This window comes from Sparus aurata, chromosome 9 (genome assembly GCF_900880675.1).
Source record: "Sparus aurata chromosome 9, fSpaAur1.1, whole genome shotgun sequence".
Taxonomy (NCBI): domain Eukaryota; kingdom Metazoa; phylum Chordata; class Actinopteri; order Spariformes; family Sparidae; genus Sparus; species Sparus aurata.
This window is the reverse complement of record NC_044195.1, coordinates 25,304,280-25,326,601: the sequence shown is the minus strand read 5'-3', so window position 1 is coordinate 25,326,601 and position 22,322 is coordinate 25,304,280. Positions and strand designations below refer to the sequence as shown.

Here is a 22,322-nt window from a genome sequence, read left to right as displayed (position 1 = left end):
TCCAGATCAGGAGGCATTCACTAATTCAAATTCGTGCAGGAGTCTTGTGATGCTACCATTAGTTGCTGATAAGAAAACACCGTTGTACTGCCTCTCTTAATCTCTGACAGACACGTTCACTCGATCAATAGTCTTTTACTTTTTTTGTTGCGAACACAAGATTGATTGCCAGGAGTTGCCTGTGCTCAATTCCACTTCTCGCACTCCTCATTATTGTTTCAATTAGGCATTCTCCGGAGACCTCGTTGGGGGGGTAGCATTAAGGAGCGGTGACCCCGTGATTCACATCAAACGCCGGATGCTTGCCGGAAAACAACCTTTGACACCAACTTCATTCAGGTCAAGAAGCGACAGAGCGGTCCAAACAAGTGGATTAGAACAGGCGGGCGGGGGGGCTGTCGGCGGGAAGCTCAGGGATGACCGGGGGAAGTTGCGACTCGCGCCAGTGAGGAGGAAATAATCACAATGTTACCTACTCATGAATTATTAAGTACCCTGTGCCTATTTTAGTCCGACTCAAAATGCTGCATTTTCATCAGTGGGTCTGAGGCAGTGTGCAAGGGTGTTTTTTTTTTTTTTTTTGACAGCTGTATTACTGCTGATAAGCGAGACTGTGTGAGCTGATCAAGTAGTGAGACAAGCGTTCGGAGCAGGAGCAGCACAGCAGCAGCAGCGCTCTAGTCACTAGGAGCCGTGGCGGCAGAAGCAGCAGCAGCACTATCAGTCACAGCAGAGGCAGCAGCGGCAGCAGCAGCAACAAACTCTCTCCTGTCTTTTCCTCTTCTTTCTGGAGTTGTTTCCTGCTCAGAGGACGAAAGCCGAGGAAGTGGGAGGGAAGTGATCCAGGGCTGATAGCTGCCATCAAAAACAAAACCAAAACGCAGACCTGGCTGCCCCCATGCCTATCGAATTTGTTTGCAAAATCAAATTTGCAGAGGAGGATGAGAAGCAGAAAAGCAAGCAGGATGGGGACAAGGAGAGCCTGATCGAGGAGAGCTGCACACCTCCGGCTAAGGACTTGGCTGGGTTTGCTAACTCCTGCTCCCTCCATGGGATTAACCACATCTTTGTCTCTGGTCGCCTGGGCATCCGGCAGACTCTCTGGGCTCTTGCCTTTTTGACATCACTGGCTCTGTTTCTGTACCAGGCGGCTAAGTGTGCCATCTCTTACCTGGAGCACCCTCATGTCACGGCTCTGAACGAGGAGGCAACCCCGGAGATGGTTTTCCCCGCTGTGACCATCTGCAACATAAACCGCTTTCGCTTCTCCGCGCTCACCGATGCCGATATCTACCACCTGGCTAACTTGACGGGTCTGCCCCCCAAAAACAAGGATGGGCACAAACCTACAGATTTAATGTATCCTGCGCCTGACATGCAGGACATCTTCAACAGGACGGGACATCAGCTGGAAGAGATGCTCATGAGCTGCAATTTCAGTGGACAGAACTGTTCAGCCGATGACTTCTCTGTGGTGAGTGGAAAACTTTCTCAAAGTTCTGTCCTAGCCAGACTCTGTTGCAATCATATAACATGGCTTCATCCTGCTTTGTTTTCTTTATATAAACTTTTTTTTTGCATAAAAATCCTAAAAAAAAAAAAAGACATCTATTCGTAATAAGTAGAACATGTTGTGCACATTTAACTCTCACTCGTGTTGTCTTGTTCACACTAAACTACCAATAAGCATGAAAGCAGACTGAACACTTTAAGGCAAGAGGAATTGAAATTCTCTTTGTGCTTGTACTCATCTCCAGGGGCCATGTGGTTCCCGCGACACATTCCTTGCATGCAAGATTCATGGCTTTGGCTCAGTCATTGAGCTGTATCTCTTCTCGCTAAGTTCCAAGAGCAGCAACAGTGTTTTTCTCTCCAGCCGTGTGTCTCTGCCGTTACCCGAATCTATTACGTCAAAGAACAAAGGCTGCTCCTGAGGAAGAGAAACAGAGAGCTGTCGTATGTGGTTGTATACTTTTTTTTTTTTTCGTAGGCAAACTGTGCTTTAATGCTGCCTCCGACTCCAGCGAGCCGAGAGTGCATGGCAACAAAATTGTCATCGAAAATAGCCGAGTCTCTTCTTCCTCTCTTTTCCATCACTCCCCGTCGCTCCCCCTCTCCCTCTCTCTTTCTGACATTGCAGAACAGCTGCCCCCCCTCTCTCTATCTCTCTCTCCCTCTCCCTCTCTCTTTCTCCATCTCTCTCTCTCTCTCTCTCTCCCCCTCTCTCTCAGCTCTTGCACCTTTCAGGAGGAGAAGGAGTAATGCTTCTTCAACGTTGTATTTCAATCTTGCTGCTGTTAAGATTAAATATTTAAAGACAGACATACATGATTTTTGCATTAGCCAGATTGACTAAAAGGAATGAAACAATTTCCATGAGGGAAGGAAAGTGTGTGTTTGTGTGCGTCTGTGTGTGTGTGTGTGTGTGTGTGTGTGTGTGTTTGAGAGAGAGAGAGAGAGAGAGAGAGAGAGAGAGAGAGGGGGGAAGGAAGGTAGGATCAGGTGAAAGGGGGAGTTTGTGCCTGTGTTCTGTGCACTATTTATTAAAGGCACTGTCCTTGCAGGAGATGGATTTCCCCATCTCTCCTGCAGGAATAGGAATATGCAATTGCTTTAGTGATGATAAAGTGCGGGTGTCAAGTCTTAATAGGGTATGTTGAACATTGATATGCTCACCTTCCTGAGACCTAAAGATTCTGTCTTATCACGGCAATGGCACTACATTACCTCTGATGTGCCAAATTACACCAAAGAAATAATGACATCTCCCCCTCTCCTCATTTGGTTTCTCAGACAGCGTGTGCAGGTATTTATCCCTCTCTGTTGTTGTCAAATCACCTGTGACATTAGAAATGGATCCCCCTCAAAGACATTTTTTCCAAGTTGTTTCACCAACTTGGAGCGAGAAAGTGTCACGCTCCTCCGAGGGCGCCGAAAAAGTTTGACGAAATTCAGTCTGAAGCGGCAACATGACTGTAAAAGTTTGTAACGTGCTCCGAGCGCGCTTGACGTCGATGCCCTGTGACACTTTGACACGCAGTCCTCCCTGAGTACATTAATTAGCAGACAACTCTGACATCCAGGAAATGTCTGTCCCGTGTCAGTCGATGAGTCGTCCTGTAGCTCTTGTTGGACACCCGGCGACTTCATCACAGATTAAGATCCTGTTGAAAGTTCCCTAAGCTGCTGTTTCCTCTCTGTCGGCTATGTGATCTGCATTTTCTGGGGGCTGTCAGTTAGATTTGTCACAGGCTACTTGCTTCTTCCACGCATGACAAATCACTTACTCCCAAGTCCGGGCGGAGTGCACGGGGAGGAAGCACTGGGAGCTGTGGGACCAGGCAGGAGAGCAGAATGTGAAAGAGTAACACGCAGTCGCTCCTCTGCTCCCGTTTGCGTGAGTGTGTGTTTTGTAGCTACAAATCGCACATCATTTGTTACAGCAGAGGAGTCATTATTACAGGTGATGTGCTATTAATCACATGCAAGCATGTACAAACCCACATACACACACATACAAAAGCCTGCACTCACAGCGGTCATTACTCTCGCTCTCGCGGGGCCCTCCTTCAGGATCGAATCCCTGTAATGTGTTTTCTTTCGATTGATCATCGTGAGGAGCTCCAGATGTTTTACTTTGACAATGGCTGCATGGATGTGGGGCTCTCCGGGGAAAATTACATGATGAAATATAATTGCAATGTTTTCTGACATCTCTAGCTCCTCTGCAAACACGCCATGCTCCGTGCAGCAGACCTCTCTTTAGCATTTTTTGTTGTCTTACGCAAAGAGCTCCTAATTTGAGTTCATTATTATACTGAAAGGTCAAAACTCACCGTACCAAACGTGTCCTTTAAAAATACTTGAATCACAGAAACAATCCTGTGTGGAAATTCATTTTTTTTTTCTTGTAATTTGGAGTCAGCTACAACCAAAAAACATGAAGTGGCTTCCATGCTTCCACTGTTCAAAACAGTTAAATAAGTAAAAATATAATTGTCTGGCTGTGGTAATTTATGGTAGGAAAACACATAATCACATGGCAGAGAAATGTGTTTTCCCCTCTCTGGCGTCTTGGACCGGCGTGATTATTTGACGTAGGTAATAAGGCCATTCTTTATAATTAAAGATTACATTATTGACTTGGATTAATCACAGAAGATAAAGCTGATTCAACAAGCCATGAATAAATAGATTATTTTTTTTTTCTTCCAGTCTAACTCTGAATAATTGTTCATCTATTGTGTGGCGCTGTCGCAGAGATGAGCAGCGAGCCCTTTGGCTTTTTTTTAAACAGAGCTCTGAATTGGTTTGCTCTGACTCTCAGCTGTGTTTGCCACTGCATTATCAGATTTTGCTCTCAGCAAGGACAGATCCCTTCTGCATATATTCATGGAGAAAACTAAACAGCTATAGGGTGGCATGCGAGGTGATCTATAAAAACCTGGGTTAACGGGGACAGCGCCGAAGAGCTCTCTACCTACAATCTGTCATTACACCGACTGAAGCCCCTATTGTGTGTTTTATGGATAATTGAATGTTTAATGGTATAAGCCACAGAAGATGCTCATCCCCCCTCCTCTGTCCTATCATTCATACAGAGATCGAATCTTAAACCGTATTCATGTAAGAAATTGCACAAAAGACGTATTGTGGTGCTTTTATGTCAATAAATGTACAGCCTCAGATAGTGTGAGAACAGAAAAAAAAACAACATATTTAATTAAAAGGACGTCTTTATAACGAGTCGGGGGTAAAGCGTGCGCATAAACCCACAAGACTGCGCACATAAATTAGTCCAGCATTTGAGTGTGTGGCGTTTGAATTGTGCCTACAGCATTAGAGTGCAATGTACATATAACTCGACGTCATTTTCAAGTCACAACATAATCATCAATTTATTTAAACTAAAATTTCTCTAAGAACATACTGGAATCACTTTAACGTTCCATTTTGTGTTGAAACAAATGTGTTTATTGCTTCGCAGGGAGGACACACAGGCAATCATGAATAATGAATGCGCAAATAAAGAATACATAAATGGTGGTTAACCTTGTCTTCTTGTTGTTTCTTTTAGTTTGGAGCCTGTAGTATTCACACACGTCTGGTTAAACGTGTTTTTGTTGGGGGACACAATGTGCGAGTCATGGCTTCAGACATGGGTACAGGCTTGGGCAACTCAAAATAAACCAGGAAATCAATTTATGACTGCACGTCAGTGAGCAAGACATCTTTTTACATTGACTGATGTGAGGATATTCCTGATTATCTTGATAATGAAAATTCACCACGATCACCTGATCGACCATCCCTAAGAATAAGACTCTTATGATAGAGATGAGATGTCCACAAATCTGGTACAGCAGCTTCACTTCCACTGTGTGCAAAAGTTGTACATTTTCCTGCCATGCACGGATTTCATTTTCATCTCCCATGTGCAAGGTCACACAGCTAGTCAGTCCCCCTGGCCTGATGTGGGGTGTAAGATGTGTTCGTCGAGCCGATGCATCTAAAGGAAAGACCCACAATGTGTGTGACGGTCTCTGTTACTGCGAAAGAGAAAAACCTTTGGTGTTGTCTGTGAGTCCTGCGAAGAAAATCTCCCATGCACAGGCTTTCAATCTTACTTTGATATGTATGTTTGTGTGCATGTGTGAAACTGTGCTGTCTCCATGTACACATGACTCCGAGAGTGACATCCACTTCCCTGGGTCCAATGTCTGCACACCCCCTTAACAGCATACCCAACCACCCATCCACCCACACACACACACACACACACACTAACGTCTCGCCGAGCCACCCACCTTCCCCCTGGTGGAGAGCGAGGAGTGTGGGAGCGTGAAAGTGACTGGCTATCTGGACTGGCTTTCGTCTCCAACAGCCTGTCAATTAGCCGTCTACAGTTCCACTGCTGTGGGCGTCCCTGCAGCTTAGCATGCTGTCTGATATCTGATCCACACACCCCACCCGGGAGGCCGGCACGTAGCGTTACTACATCCACATCTCCACGACACATAAACAAGCAAATTCATGCATTTCCTTGTCTTTTTTTCTTCGTAGCAAAATGCAAGAAAATAGAAGAGGAAAAAATGACACTGATCCCATATCTCCCTTCTGATGCTAAAGGAGGGACTGCTGCTTTTGCATCCCACTTTAGTCCCACTGCACTCCTTCCCCACCTTCTCCTCCTCCAGCATATGAGGGGAAGATGAATTACAGTGCAATTGGTCTGCTGCTCCTCCCGATATGCATCACCACTGTCTAATCAGATGAAGCCCACCTGTGACCAGCCAGCAGATAACACCAATATGCAAACTGTTTATACTTTGGAAGATTTACCTTTTCCATCACTCCCTGAGCCAGTTTTAAAACCTCTCACTGTGCCACGGTTTGGAGCGCTCGGTTTGATGAGGAGAATCTGCGGCTCAGGGACGGCTTTTAACTCACCGATAAAGGCTTCCGATGTTGTGGTACCGCTAAACCCCCACCCCCTTCCCTCCAACCCCTGGGACTCTTTTACTCACAGAGACATTTGTCTCTTTCTGACAAGTCATACAGCAAGCTGTTGGTAGTGTTAATGTGGCTGCACAGGCACACACACACACACACACACAAACACGTGTATGGAGCAGATAGAATGCTTCCCCGTACAAACGCACATGGGTTTCGTCACAGATTGAGAGAGTTGGCTCGCAAGATTGATCATGACTCCTGACTGGGTGCCCCTCCCTCTCTGGAGGATCAATACATCCTTCAGTCAGATTGCTTCCCTGCCCTTCCTACTCCGAGCCTGGTGTGACTAATTATCTTGTGCCTGTGTTTTGGGCCCAGTCTCAGCTGCATTTGTTAATGCCGCCAGAGTTGGTGAAGAATTTGATCTTTAGAACAAGATATCTGTTTGTTTTAGCGTATATCCAGCCCAAATCAATCAATATACACTGTCTACCTTTTCCCTAAAGGGCGCTGAAATGATCGAGCAGTACGAGATGACTCACAGCTCGGACTGTGTGGAGATGGGAAGGAATGAGCTTTTTAAATAAAGTGAAATGAAATTCAAAGTCGAATCCAAAAGTCCAAACAGAAGTTCTTTATATGTAGCTGATAAAAAGAAAAATAAATGTATGTTCTACAATCACAGTGCTTTTAAAACATAGCCCAGCTGCCAGGATAAAGTGACGGCAGTTAATGTTTCTGCAAAACACTGTTCCCTTTACATTTTCTCCATACGGTATCCCATGTCCCATATTGACATTTCTACAAAACATGGCATAACACGTTCACATAACATCTTCATGACCTCACTGTCAAATTGGAAGGTAGAGGGGATGGTGATGGAGTTACAGATGAGAAGGCTGCCAAAACAGTGACCACAGTTCAAGACTGTGTTTCAACATTCGTAAACGTGACACTGCTGGATATTTTTTAAGGAGACCTTGGGAACATTTTCAGCCATGTTTGGGGTAACCAAAACAACTATTTTAACTCAAAACGTGATCTTTTCCTAACCCTTCCAAACAGTTTTTATGGGGCTAAACCTAACCACAATGTAACTAAAGTGCTGTCAGAACATAAAGTATGAAACTGAACCTACTGATTCTGATGTATAAAGTTTCAGATGTCCTTGGTTTGCAGAAATGTACAACGCCAACATTTGAAAGCTTCAAGAGATTTCAAATGTGGCTACCTCCAGCACTGCCCACAATACCGCGATCATTCCCCATATCACAAAGAATTAAACCAGTGTATTTAGCTAAACACTTAAATCGCTGAAATTCTTTATTTCTTAATAATGTACACCAAGCTTATGGGACAATACGCTATGATAGAAAATGCTGAATAATTCAAGCTAATGCCTTCCTAAGGCGTAGTTCCTAATGACCTTCACTGGGCCATTTGCCGTAGAGGAACGCTGTTTATGTTACAATAATGTTTCTTAAGCTAACAGGAATCAATGGCAGATTCAACATAAAGACAAGTTTCAGATGTCCTTGGTTTGCAGAAATGTACATTGCCAACATTTAAATGCTTCAAAGGAATTCAAATGCAGGTACGTCCAGCACTCCCCACAATACCGCTATCATTCCTCATAGAAAAAGATTTAAACCAGTGTATTTAGCAAAAGACTTAAATCTCACAGCTTGAATAAAGCTACTAAATGAATTTAGCAGTGAGTGTGCATTTTTCTTAAAAAATATAGTTGGCTTCAACACCATTTTGGCTAATGAAGTATTCTAGCACATCCGTCATAATAAGGCTTCTTCTTCTTTTCTTTCTTTTTTTTTTGCAGTTTACAGTGATGATGAATGGCATTCACAGCGCAGATAACTATGATTATGAAAGCCTTTGGCCAGGCACACTTTAAATGCACACTTTTCCTCTTAGCTGCCAATGTGAGCTTTTTATTTTGTCATGTCTCAGAGTCTCTGAATACATTAGGGGAAATTCCTCTGAAAAATTAACCAAGCTTGCTTTTAGGCCACCGCCACATAATGGGTTTGTGCTTCTTCATTTCCCTCGCTCGTGCTGTTTAATTACTTTGCGAGAGATAGCACATGCTGGAGGTGGACGAAAAAATAGAGACACCTTATGATGTGATTGAGGTCGATGTGATAGGGGTATTTTCATCAAGGAAAGCTAAACTAGCACTTCAGAATCCAAGAATTAATCAAAATATGAAGCATTTGCAACATCTGAAAACATCATGAAAACTGCATTGCTACAGTGGTAAAATAGACTGATACAGGACAAAATCTTTGTTTAATTCTCGTTATTTCCATGTCCAACTGCGCTGAAGATATAAGTATCACATATGGAATAGTTTACTTTACTCACAGAAGGACTGCACATTGAGATCATGGACATGTGCCACCAAATTAGAGGTTTCAAATGAGAGAGAGCAGTGTGTGGGATCATTTTGAATACACACCAGAAAGTATCAAACGGAAGTGCTTAACGTCTTCTGGCAGCCGTCGAGAATTTGAACCAAAAGTGGAAACCAAAAGAAATCCCAAAACACACCTCAACTGTCGCAATAAAAAAATTTTAAGGGGGAGAAATGCCCAAAAACAATACCAGAGCTAGCATGAAAGATTAAAAAGCGGTTAGCGAACACGGATATGTCATGCTTTAATAAAGCTGCTGTGGTTTGAGCAGTCTGCAGGATGCAAGTGAGAGAAGTGGCTGTGGTGACTTTCTATTTTGAATGAGAGATAACTACAAGATTCTGTGAAGCACTTGCATTCAAAAGGCTGACTGAGCAGAGCTGGAACCAAAGCTTTTGATGCCCATGGTGTTCCAGTTTAGTGTTATTTATTCATTAGTAAATTGCACTAAAACTACGGTGGCTCAGAGGGTCAAAACACAACCCCTTTTTTTTCACAAACCAAAACAACATCATACAAAACACAACGTTTTACAAAAGACATGGCATAAAACACATTTCACTAAAACCAACAACATTTCACAAAGCTCAACATTTCACAAAACCCAGAATTTTCACACTTTCTAACAACATTTTAAAAAACACTTGGAAATAAACATTTAACAAAGGCCACAATTAACACAACACAGCTTTTCATGAAACACTTCACAAAACACATTTCACAAAAGCCAACAACATTTCACCAAACACAACATTTGACAAAACACGAAATTTCACAAAAGACAACAATGTTCCACAAAACACAACAGCATTTCATAGAAGAAAACTGTATTTCACAAAACTAAACTATTTTTTTAATTTAAAGGGCATTCAGCTAAAAACTAGAACAGATTTGGTCAAAGGCTCAAACAACAAAACCGACTGTGAGACTGTCAGAGAGGTGTTACATCACCTCTGTGGGTGTTTTCTGCTCATCATGACCACCTCACAATCTATTGTTCTGTGTTTCGACTCACATCATGTAGTCGGGATATTTTAAATAGATTTGAAATGTAGAAATCATGGCCAGTGCGACTTGGATGAAAATGTCAGTCGGCTACAATTCAGCCGATGGAAATAGCATACAGCACAAATGTCACAGTGAATATTTACCCCTGGCATAGTCTGAACATGAGGGCCTCGTCTGTCCGCTTGGCTGGACACTTGGCCCTTATTCTGAATTATGTCTAATGTCACACACTTGCCTGTGCCCCTTGCTGCTTTTTCGACTTTGTTACCACAACATTGGCTCGGCGAACATGCCTCGCAACATCCCTTTTCTGTCTCATTCTCCCTCTCTGGATACATTACTGTTCGCTTCAGATATGCAAACATGTTTTGAACTACAGTACATAAACGCTAAGTTGTCATGACAGGTGTGATAATTTGTCTGAATCTATACGACTTGGTGGTGTAAACCTCCTGAGCAGACCTTCCTGTATGATGGTACTTGGCATACCTTGTAGCATGCTCTTGGGAATGATTTGTCAGATGGCTTTGAGTTTGGGTCAGCAGTGAATGCACCAAATGCGTTTTTTTTCCCTTTCTCTGGTGTAATGTTCACACTGACTGAAATTCCCTGACATTCTCTATTACTTAATAATGTACACCAAGCTTATGGAACAATACGCTATGATAGAAAATGCTGAATAATTCAAGCTAATGCCTTCCTAATGTGTGGCTCCGACTGGCCTTCGCTTGGGCCATTTGCCGTAGAGGGACCCTGTTTATGTTTCAATATTTTTTTTCTAAAGCTAAGAGGAATCCATTGCAGATTAAACAGTTTCATCAAATTCATATTTAAGTTGTGTTCTTTACTATTGCAGCTCAAGAACAATTGCAGATGAAGCACAATAACCAACAAAAGTAGAAGATTTTTTCCAGCCGGCGAATTGCGGTTAGGGCGGAACAATTTAGAGAAAATATTTAATTGTGATTTATAAGACCAATATTGTGATTAATATTGCAATTATGTTGATAAACTAAACTGTAGTATCTGTAAAATGCAGTCTGCTCACACTATCAATGCAGTTTGTGAAAGAGATATTACGACCCATATTTATGTTTCTTGCTAGGCAGCAAACTCCAGTGGCCTGAATAGTAATTACGGAAGCAAAAGAGGGAATCAGTTGAGGTAGTGTAAAGGCTGGCAAAGTCTGCGGAGGGAGGAGATAGGTGACGGATGGTTGGGTCAAACAAATACAGTCCTTTCACCAGGAAGACCATTGTTCGTGTTCTGTGTAAAAACAAAAAGTCAGTCACTTATTTTAACGTAAGTGGTAAAATCACTGTACTAAAATGACGTCACATACATATCCTAACTAAAGTTATTTATGTAACGTAGCTATATTTTAACTGTTTTTTTAACCAAAACCAAATTTTTTAACAATACAAGTTTTCTGTTTTCTTGTCTAAACATAACCAAACTTTGATGGAACTGGCAGTCGACCTATTCAGTTCTTTAGGTTTAAGGATGTGTTTGACTTGTGTACATGGACACACATTTTAAATCCTTCTTGGGTGGTGGTAGCGTAGATGGCAAGTTTACTCAGCCCAGGTCTGTCACATCAGGAATCAGGGTTCACATCTTGTCCTTGATTAGGTTTAGCAATACAAGCATCTTGGTTAGGGAGATATATTTTCAGATTTAGCGAGAGTCATGAAATTCAATCTACAGGATTCACATAATATGGTGACATTTGTTTATATGTTAAAAAATCAGATTATGAAATACTGACAAAATGTAATCTTTAGTGTCGTGTACATGGACACAAAATATCCATTTTAAACTTGTTCTGAGTGTCATGAAAACATGGAGAATCCATGCCCATGTACATGATTCCTGTAAAGGCCATCAGTATTTAACAAACTGCCATGAGAGTGTGTTGGTGGTTTAGATTGTACTCTAAAAAATATGTTTTTCACCAAAGTTGTTCAGACAAAACCACTGAGCTCACATTTATGAGGACATTGCACTATTTAACATTAATAAATAAAAAACTTAAGATATTCAGCTATACAAGCTGTCAAACTGTTGGTTAGTTACGTCTGACAGTGTTTTGATGTGGCTGGCAATATAACATTTACAACTCTGCTGTGCTGTAGCTTCCTAAGCTAACATTGATGTTAGCATCATAGGCTGACAGAAGAAGGTACTTCACAGATCTAAATCCAGAAGGTCCTAAATCAAAGCTTCTCTGTTGATACGTTTACAATGATGATACAAAGGGCTCATAAGATTCCCTCTGAGTTTCTGACAGCTCTGTTTGTTTACCAGCTACCTGCTTTACCCGACAACTGAAGTTAGCAACTAGCTACTCGCCTACATTAAACAATGTAAGTGTTTCAGTATATTTTTTTGGACTGCAGGAAGAGCCCACTAACGTTTAATAAAAGATGCTGTTTGACTAAGCTGGCAAGTGTTAATAAAACAGACCCTTGAGTACAGAGAGTTTGAATTAACCATGGGCAAAATTTATTTTTAAATGTTCTGCTAACTCACAGAATTAATGTTAATTAGTTACAGCTCAGTGGGATTTTTCCAGGGAAATCAGTGGTCGCCGGTTTAACTTCCAGCTTGCTACAACTTGTTTCAACACCTAATTATATCAGTTGTAATTAAAAGTGCAATTTGAAAAATGTCACTTTAGAATTTCAATGTAAAAATGATTGATTGTTATTGTGTCATATCCCCTCATGTGCATCTACCTTTTCTCTCCACCTTATTATTCCGTCTTTACAATAATGAATTTGTTGAAGCTTCTCTGCTTTATAAACTTAAATTCATCTCATAATTTCCAGACATCTGTATGATTTTACATGCGCACCTTCAGTACAACAATGTTAATGTCGGGCCCTCGACGTGCAAAATCCTCCCACTCGTCTTTTTGGTTCCACTCAGAGGCGTCATCTCTAAGTCTTTTGGTAACACATTGACTGTAAATCCGTCACCTGATGTTGGCAGCTTTGTCGTCAGCCTCCGTCCATGTTGACAAAACACTTGACCTTCAGGTGCACAAAATGTCATCTGATTTAGCACATCGACTTTGAATTGCCACCACTCATTATGTCATCCAAGCGCTGCGTTTTGTTTAGGAATTGAGCATAATGAGCTCTCTTAAAGCTGGGGAATCAGTCCTAATAGCATTTGCATAGCTGTTTTGCATGCATGCATGTGTGTGTGTGTGTGTGTGTGGGTTTGCTTCAATGTAATTGTAAAGAATATGAGGATAGATAAACAGGTTTAACATCCATAACATGTTATTCTTTAGCCTATCCTGACCTCTTTTGCCCTACACAGAGATTTATGGACTACAAATCTTTGAAGTGGCATTCATGCTGAAAAACATGATTTTATCCTAAATGACAGCGAGCGAAGCCATGACGCACCGAGGCCCTGATACATTAGAGGGGATATCGTGGACTGCTGTATCATTCTACATGTATAAAGAAATGTTTCTTTTATATTTAGAAAAACATACTGTAGCCACTTATTTCCTCTTCTCAGTTTCTCACGTCCGTCAATTTGCATTACCTACGTCCCTCATGTCCACTTCTCACGTGACGCTGAGCCACCGTAAGGCATGTTTGTTTAAACAAGCGTGTAACTGTAGTCGTGTTCCCCAGTGGTGTTGTCAGGATTAATTCTGTGTTTTCCTAATGCATGCTAATGAGAAAGTTGTGTGCATTTGATTGTCAATAACGTGAAATACGGCTCTGCTCCCTAAATGCTGTCTCCGTTCAATAACCTATTAAAGTTGAATCACAGATAACTTGGCGCGCATCAGGAAAGCAATCTGAAATTTGTGCTGACATTGATCCAAGAGGAAGGAGACCTATTGCTCCGATTAACACTGTTGCCCCAGGAGAGGAGTCCCTTGGCCATTAATAGCCCACTGTCCCAGATTTTACTTAGACCATATAAAATGCTTTTATTTATGAGACGCACAGGGGCAAAGCATCATGGACAAAGAACAGTAGCAACCTCTCTGACTATCTCTGGGAGCTGTAGCTGCACTATGAGATGAGCGTTTATGCTGATAAATCTGTTCTCTTATTGAGAATATTCAAGTAAAGCAAAAACAAAACGATTGGAGAGTTCCATGGTGTGCTAAGAACAACAAAAGTAAGTATGCACTCTGTGGCACAGACAGCATCGTCTCGAACCAGTAAGATTTAGACGTCTCTCAACCGCCTCACAACTAATACAACCCCCGTCTCCTAGGAAGTTTGTTCATATACTGATGATGTGCAAACAGGTATTGAGAGAAACATAATCCCTCCCCGAATTACATTTTTAATCAACGTATCTGCCAAGATTAAAGGCTTCACCGACATTTTTCACTTCATATTCTCCCTTCTACTGTTGTACAATATCAACTCGCTGCAGCGTAAGTGTGATTTAAGCGTTTGTGCTTGAGGTTATGCAACAAAAACCCAGAGACTGTAGTGTTTCTGAGATTTTAATTCAACAAACACACTGTGCCCTGTGCTTCGAGTCACTTTTGACTTAGTAATGATATTTACCAAAACTTACCAAACAATGTTTTCCCACTTCATTACATTTGATCTTAACAGATCACATCAGGAGAGCAGCATGTACGTGTAGTCACATTAAATACCTTTCTTATACTGATGCGACAGCATGAACACGTACACAAAACAGAAACAGATAAACAATCAAAACGAAAGACAAGTTTTGACACATGAATTAAATGAAGCGAAACCTGGTCTCCACTGTCAAAGGTCCTGCATTTGCCATTCACCCCACCTGAAACTAGCATGCTGCACGAAACAATAGCCACTGGACATAACATAGGCAGGCTTTAAAGATCCAGAGTGTAGAATTTAGTGGGATCTATTGGCAGTATTGGAATATAACATTCATGATTACATCTCTATTAGTGTATAATGATTAAATATTTACATTTAAAACGTAATCAGAAATGATAAAGCGTGGGAGTTAAATTACATGTTATTCTTCATTTATATGATGTGTTTTGTGATGTGTTGAAGTCTAAGATTCTAAGAGGAGGGCGGTACTAACAGGAGAATTACAGACTTCAACGAAGCATCAACACGTATTTTATATATATGTCAATGTCGTGATCAGACTTGTGATTAAAAATCTGGTTGGGCCCCAGGAGATTTTCCAGTTTCAAAACTGGGCCACGTTAGTCCTGGTAGCTTGGTAGCTTGGTTTTGCTGTCAGACTGTACAACCAGCACTTCTCCCAATAGACCTAGCATGTGCACTATGTCATAAAAGAAGCCATTTCTCTGTTTTTTGCTCCAACTGGACAATTTCATATTTATCATTTTTCAACAACACACTGCCATACTGCTTTCAATTACACTGTTAACAGTGTAAAACATTATATATATATATATATATATATATATATATATATATATATTCTTTTACTATTATCATTGTTTATTACATTACCACTGTCCTTTGGCTGCTGTGATGACAAAATGTCCCCATTTGCAGGACAAATTAAGGAAATTCTGTTTCAGATTCTGATTCCACCACCATCACCTCCACAGAAACATGTAATGTGAAGTGGTTTACAGAAAGTACCAACATTTTATTCTGGCGAGTGGGCTGTGAGACAACCACTAGGTTCATTGACACCGCACCTTCTACATATTCTATAAATTCTACATATTTGTATAATACAAATGTAAATGTGAGTTCTCGCTCAGAGACAGGGTTAAATGATGTGGGAGTAACTTTTTGTCTTTATTCGTCTCTTTTTGAAGATATTGTAAAAAAGTATCCTCTGATTTTATTCTTCAGCCGATTACATTATATATATGATATTATATCATGGCTTCCAGATTAATTGTGTTCTCCGACACGTTCAACAATGAGTAAGCTCTTTTTCTTACGTTATTTTTTTGTAGCTCTGGTTTTTAAGCTCTTGACGATTTGGCATTTGAGGTGCCCTTAACACCAGACTGAGCACTTGAAGTTAGGAGCAGGTTTGAATTCCTAGTTACAGTTCTTTTGCACTTTGGGTGTCATCTCAGAACCAGCTAATGGGTGTTTTGACACATTTTAAACAGTGCACAAGAACATCTGTAAAATGCCATGGACCCTTTCTAAGTGTGCCAATTATTTCAATACCAGATGTCTGCGCGCCACTGTAGTTTAATGCCAACTCATGGGAGGCTGCTATAATTAGACCCACTCACAATGTGATTGTCTGATCTTACAACGGGATGAAAAAGCATATAACATGCATCATGGCTGAGAAAAGACAAATAGCTCATCCATTAAACAGCCCCCCCAGGAGCCTCGGGAAGAAAATGACAGATCTTTTCAAAATTGCGGTCTCATCCATTTAATTATAAAACACTGTGATAAGGGCATCTCCTTAGAATAAATATGACCAGTAATGAGGTATGGCATCGCTGTTTACGCGTGTCCTTGACATTCACTTTGAGAATAAGGGAAAGGGGGTTACGGCATCCTTCTAAACAGATCTTGAAAGTCCACGGGAAAGGGGATAAATGTCAGTGGGCTTCACTCACAAATCATTGTGCTTTTTTCCTCTTCCCTGACCTTCACTGTGTCTACTCTGACAAGAATTAGCGGGATATTAATAAATAATCTGTATGTATCCTACGATGAAAGTGATCCCCTGAGACAGATTTAATGTCTTCCATAAAAGTATGCCCTTAAACTGACAATTAATTAGTGCATTTAGGTAATGATAAATAATTAATTAGCATGACATTGAGGGACTTCTGGGACAGTGCGACAACAGGATAAATTACCAAGCCAAATAAGACCAAGACCGTAGACAAAGGCGCATTAAAAACCTTTGTGTATTTTGAATATCAGTATAATCTAATTGGTATCATCATATCTGTCTTGGCAAGAGCTTCGCCTAAGGACGACATTTGGCCGCTCCAGTGGAAGTGTACTGTGAAGAGATCAATAGATGTAGTGGGTATGATTATGTTATGATTATACACCGGAGAGAGCCTTGTAAAGCCCAGGGAAAGGTGATTTGAAGAGAGGCGCCACACCTCTTGGCACAGTTCCTCGGGCTGAAAAAAGCTCAGTGGGAAACAGAGCGGTCAGTGAGATTGGCTGCAGCCCCGCTTCAGGACCAGCTGGCTCGAGAGCCGAATTAGAGCCTCCCCCCTTGTTTCCACCTGCCGTATGCTGCTCAAGTGTTCCAAATCAAGCCATTATCTGCTTCATTTCCTTGCTGAGTGACTCAGCTTGCAAGTAAGTCAGCTGCTCTGCCTTATAGCCTGACATGTCCTTCTTCTGGAAAAAAAGAACTGAGAGAGAAATCTGAGAGCTCAAGGAACACTGATATTACTTCAAGCAGTACACTCCAGATGATCACTATAAGAATGAATTTTTTGGCCAGAGCAACATGAATTTTACTCCATTCGAACACAACCACTAAAAAGCCAGTGTTCATTCGCAAGCCTTTGAATAATTGAACTTACCGCACTTAGAATTCTGTTCTGATGTGGAAAAACAAATCAGAACTGACCCTCACAGAGCTGATGATGATACTCAGATGAGGTCACCTTTAACCACGCTTCCATAAGGCAGGTTATGCGGGGCCTTTGGCCCGATCTCACCAGACATCTCCTGTATACAGAGTAGATGCCACTGAATAAATAAAACCCCTCACCCCTCCAAACACCAGTGTAAGATTCCCGGATTAGCATCTCATTAGTTAGTACTTGTGCTGGTGGTTTGAGGACAAAGGAGTGAGAAAACGAGCAAAAGAGGCTCTGTTTGAGGTCCTTCGCCTGTGTGTGGAGGAGACTTGGGTTTTTTTGCTTTCCCTGGGGAGTTAATTTTATAAATGTTGAGAGTGCAGCCTCACTTATAATGAGAAAGATCCTCCTTTTTTTGTGTGGATACTGTGAGCTTGTTATGAGACATGATCACCTGCTCCGTTACCAGCTGCATCATTACAGAGTACTGAGGGACAGACTAGCTTAGAGAGGCAAAATTCACTCATTTTATCTTTTTTTTTTTTTTTAAAAGCACAAGATTATCCCTGAGAAAACGCTCACCCAGGAAGAGGAAGTGTAATCTAGAGAGCACTCGCACTGAAAAAACTTGGTGACAGTTTGCATCCGAGATAAATTGGCCTCAGCAAAAGTGTCTCCTGCTGGTGGCCGGTCTGTGTTATCTGTGCCATGAACATGCAATTTCCCCTTGATTGTGCTCCCCACGGATAAGTAAACACATTCGGCCGAGCAGTAAACTACGAAAGACAAGAGCCCAAAAGACAGTAGCAATAGTCTGCCCGAAGAGACAAATTCAAACCCTAATTCACAGCTATTCTGAAGATTTTTAGATATTCAGATTGTCAGCCAGCAGTAAACATCGAGGTCTCTTTTTCGGAGTATCCATTTATTAAGATAAAACTTGGGTGTCAGCTTGTTCTTCCCGCATCGCTCTGAAACGCCGAGCAAAACAAACCTTTATATACCACTGTGATTTCCTAGATGTCTCCGGGAGATGCACTATAACTGACAGGTATGAATGAAATATGAAATGTCTTGGATTGCCTCCACACCAGCACCACCTCAGTTTAGCCGTGCAAACAGCATTTTGCTAGCTAGGTTAATGGACTTGTATGGAATAAAGACGCTTGACATTGGCATGTCAGTTGCATTCCCAAGCGTGCTGTATGGCCGGTCAAACTGGAGTTTTTCATTCCCATATGGATTGTGAAACACACATTTCCATATCTGAGGGGAGAGCATACAGTATGTGCTCTAAACGGAGGCCGACTGTTGATTGAAATGGCAGCAGCGTGTTTACTTCTGGCTGTCGATAGCGACGTAATCTCTTTCCAACTCTTGAGGACTGCTCCTCGTTAGTGTGCAACGCTATCTTAACAATCTGCATGTCGCTACAAGCGGAGCAAGAAATCTCACTGTGAATTTTTACTTAAGTCAAACTGCCTGGCTTTGCCTTGTCATCGTGACATTTACAAAAGCGCCTGAAATGAATGTTTTAGCGCATTGCCAAGATCGGTAAACTAAAAAATTACCTGCCGAGAGTACCAGCCCTTATCAGCCAAAATAATTAATATGTTTTTCACAGAGATATGTCACACTGAAGAGAGTCAGGCACTGCATGCCAATGAGTCTTCATACTCTGACTTACTCACTTGCTTATTTTTCAGACCTTGTGCGTACGGTACAATCACAGTCAAGTGGAGTTAAGATATAGATTATATTAATTTAATGAACCGTCCAGAGAGAAGTGCTCAAAAGGTTAACTGAACAGTTGGCTTTCAGATGATCTGCTGAAATGTTTCACAGGTTGATTTCACTGCAAGAAGTATTGAGCTTCTCTTCCCGCTGATAGGTTAAAAAGGCTTTTGTTCGGGCACATTGTGAGCAGTCCATTAGAGGTTTTCAATGCAGATACCAAAGGGCAAACTGTAACAGCAGTGAACTCCAACATGTACACATGGTGTGTTATTTAAAAATGAAGTGGGATGTATTGTATATTTACTGTTTACTGTGAAAACTTTAGTAGACTTTGAGACATTTAAGTCAAAAAACATATTTTCGACAATGATCATTTTCATTTTGCCTTTCTGGTTTATCATAAACAGAGCTCCACAAACTGAGCAAATCCGTGATAAAAGTGTTCAAGATTGCGTTTTCTCTACAACTTTTGACATTGTAGTGATGTCATTACTAGCCTTTACTGTGTGTTGTTAGGTGGCGCTCTCTACAGGCTGTAATAGTATTACAGCTAACATAGTTAAGATACATCAGGCACATAATGTAAGTTGTGAAGGTAACATAGGTTTGTTTGTAATGGAAGTTCCAAAGTAAAGTATTTCTAAACCCAACCAAATATTGGTCTTGCTCACCCTCACCAGGTACTTTCCTTGGCAAAACCTAAATTGTGAGCCTATGAGGTCCAGTAGGTGTTTGGCTTTTATGCTGCAGTGGCCATGAAGCCATGTTGTTATGGGAACAGTGATATACGTCATTCTGGGAAATGCTGACAATCAGTCATTCAGTCATTTAGATATGAGGATAGGTTGGCCCAAAACCATGTATCCAGGTCCATTTGCTAAATTTTTTCAGCATTTGTTCATCTTTATACTATACTACATTTGTGAGCAATACACACATTGTAGAAAGACATGGTGCCCTTAGCACGGGCTTAGACAGTCATGGTACGCCCTGAAGTGTGCACCGCTACGTCCATCCAGGTTAAATACTACGTTTTTAGTGTAACCTAGGGACACATCTCCCACGACGAATACGATGAAAATACAGTTATCAGTCAGCAGCGAAAGTACAGATATGGAACTATGACAAGCAAAACCTTAACAATTGGTTCTATTAGGGAAATGGACCTAAACACTCACCAGATTCTAAAACTTTATCTACTCTGTCTACCACACAGGAAGTGTGTCTCACACTTGTCGAGTTCATTTAGGCTAGAACGATTCCCCCCCCCACCCCCGAAGAAAAGGGTTATTGTTTTCCTTGGGTCTTGTCCATTTTGCGGCCACTGTGACTTATTTGAAACCAAGTTAGGTGAAGTGGCACGGACCGGCAGGTGACTCATTCGTTGGACGGTTTTGTTGCCCTGCACCATCAGCAGCACATAGACCTGCAGGGGCGAATCAAAACAAGGTTTATTTTGGTGACTGATAGAAGGTTATGCTGCACTTCACCGAGCTCTGTGGCTTTGTTCATCTTCTAGGGTGTCACAGCAGAGCTCACAAAGAAAATAGTTGTTCATAGGCGCTATTAAAGGAGACTGCGGCTGGGCCTCGGCTGCCCTGTGTTCTGACAAATACGCATCCTACGACTAATGTGATTTATGCTTTCAGTGACCAGCTCTAATTAACAATTGTGTCATCCTGCTACACTGTCTCGGAGCCCACCGTTACATCATCCTAAAAAGGTTGCACTCTTGTTTTGTTTTTTTTTTTTCTTTTTCTTTTACAGTTGACAGTGATGCATTTAAAGTGATGCTCTTGGGAGAGGTTTTATCACTGTCAACACGGTCTGGTTTCGGCACAAAGTGGCAGAGAATCTTAACATTGTCTAATCCTTGAAAAACCCTGAGGAGGACCAAGGTTTTATTGTTTGCTTTTGTGGTGGGGATACTCATGAAGGAGAAGAACCGTCACTTTGCAGAAATGGATAGAGTAATTGCCGTCTCAGATAAAAAGATCTAGGAAGTCGCCAGCCTCGTAAATCTAACTATGCCACTTTCTCAGCTTAAATGTTCCATAATCAGAGATGTGGAGGCGATGATGGGGCTTGTTTACGCTGTCAGCATTAGTAAAGGCCATGTTAAGCAGGGAAATCGAATATTGTTATAATTTAAACGGAAAGAGAAAGGGCATGGACGTATGATGGAAAAATGGTGGGAGGCACTATCCTCCTCTCCCGAGGCCAGTCTTGTAATTTCTTCTTTAGATTCACAGACACAGAGGGAAATGATCAAACAGAGCAGGACTGAAACCAAAGAGCTGCAGTAGCTCAGCGTCACCAGGCAGTGCAGAAAAACAGAAGTTTAAATGTGACGGCTTTGTGTAGACTGAATAATGGAAAAGCTACTCAGAGCTCTTCTTTTGTTTGATGTAACTGATGGACAGTGTGCGCAGACAGCGGGGATAAAGTGTGAGAGCCAAGGTGTTAAAATGTTACTGCCGTGTTCTTATTCAGTAATCCATAGACCGATTATGGTTTTAAAGGCCGTAACGGTCATAATTACCCATTTCTGTTAAAAAAAGACAGTAGGCATTTTTATTTTAAATCGACTTCTGAGATATTTCAAGATATTTGAAAGTGTCATGTCAAAAGATTTAACTGTTCATATCTTCTGTATTTGAAAAAGTGTTTTGTGTTGCCAGATTGATCCATCAGAGATATATCGTTTTTTATCAGTATCGGTGTATATGTTCTTTGATATGCCCTGATATAATTACATGATGCAAAGAAAGATGCTTTCTGTAATTTATAATTATTTTCAGAAAAAACTTTGGCAAACCACAGATATGTTTGTATCTATAACTTTTCAATTTCCTTGTGTGAAATGCTCTATTTTTATGTTGTGACCATGCGGTGCTAAAGATCTTGTAAGTTTTAAGGAGGGAAAAAATGTTCGGTTACGGTCAGGAAAATACGTTCTTAGTTGCCACAAACACAGCTGAAGATGTCCTTAACTATCTGCTTTTGTTGGCGCGAACACGGCTTGAAGTTTGTTCCAGTGATTTCACGTTTGCAAATGTTGAAACACAAATGTCTTGAACGTCGTCACTGGCTTTGCAGCCTCCTCACCTGTAACTCCACCACCTCCTACCTACCTGTATGAAAGTCAGGTCGTAAACGCGTGACGCGAACGTGATATGACACATTGA

At 41.4% G+C, this 22,322-nt stretch overlaps 1 protein-coding gene across 1 annotated transcript in view; it reads left to right on the top strand.

The window, feature by feature from the left end:
* The first annotated feature begins 469 nt into the window (after positions 1 to 469).
* asic4a (acid-sensing (proton-gated) ion channel family member 4a) overlaps positions 470 to 22,322 on the top strand; it is a 99,659-nt gene continuing 77,806 nt past the window's right edge. Inside the window, exon 1 of the mRNA XM_030428278.1 lies at positions 470 to 1,474. Coding sequence (XP_030284138.1) covers positions 899 to 1,474 — 576 coding nt within the window. The 5' untranslated portion in view covers positions 470 to 898. The remainder of the gene's footprint in view (positions 1,475 to 22,322) is intronic.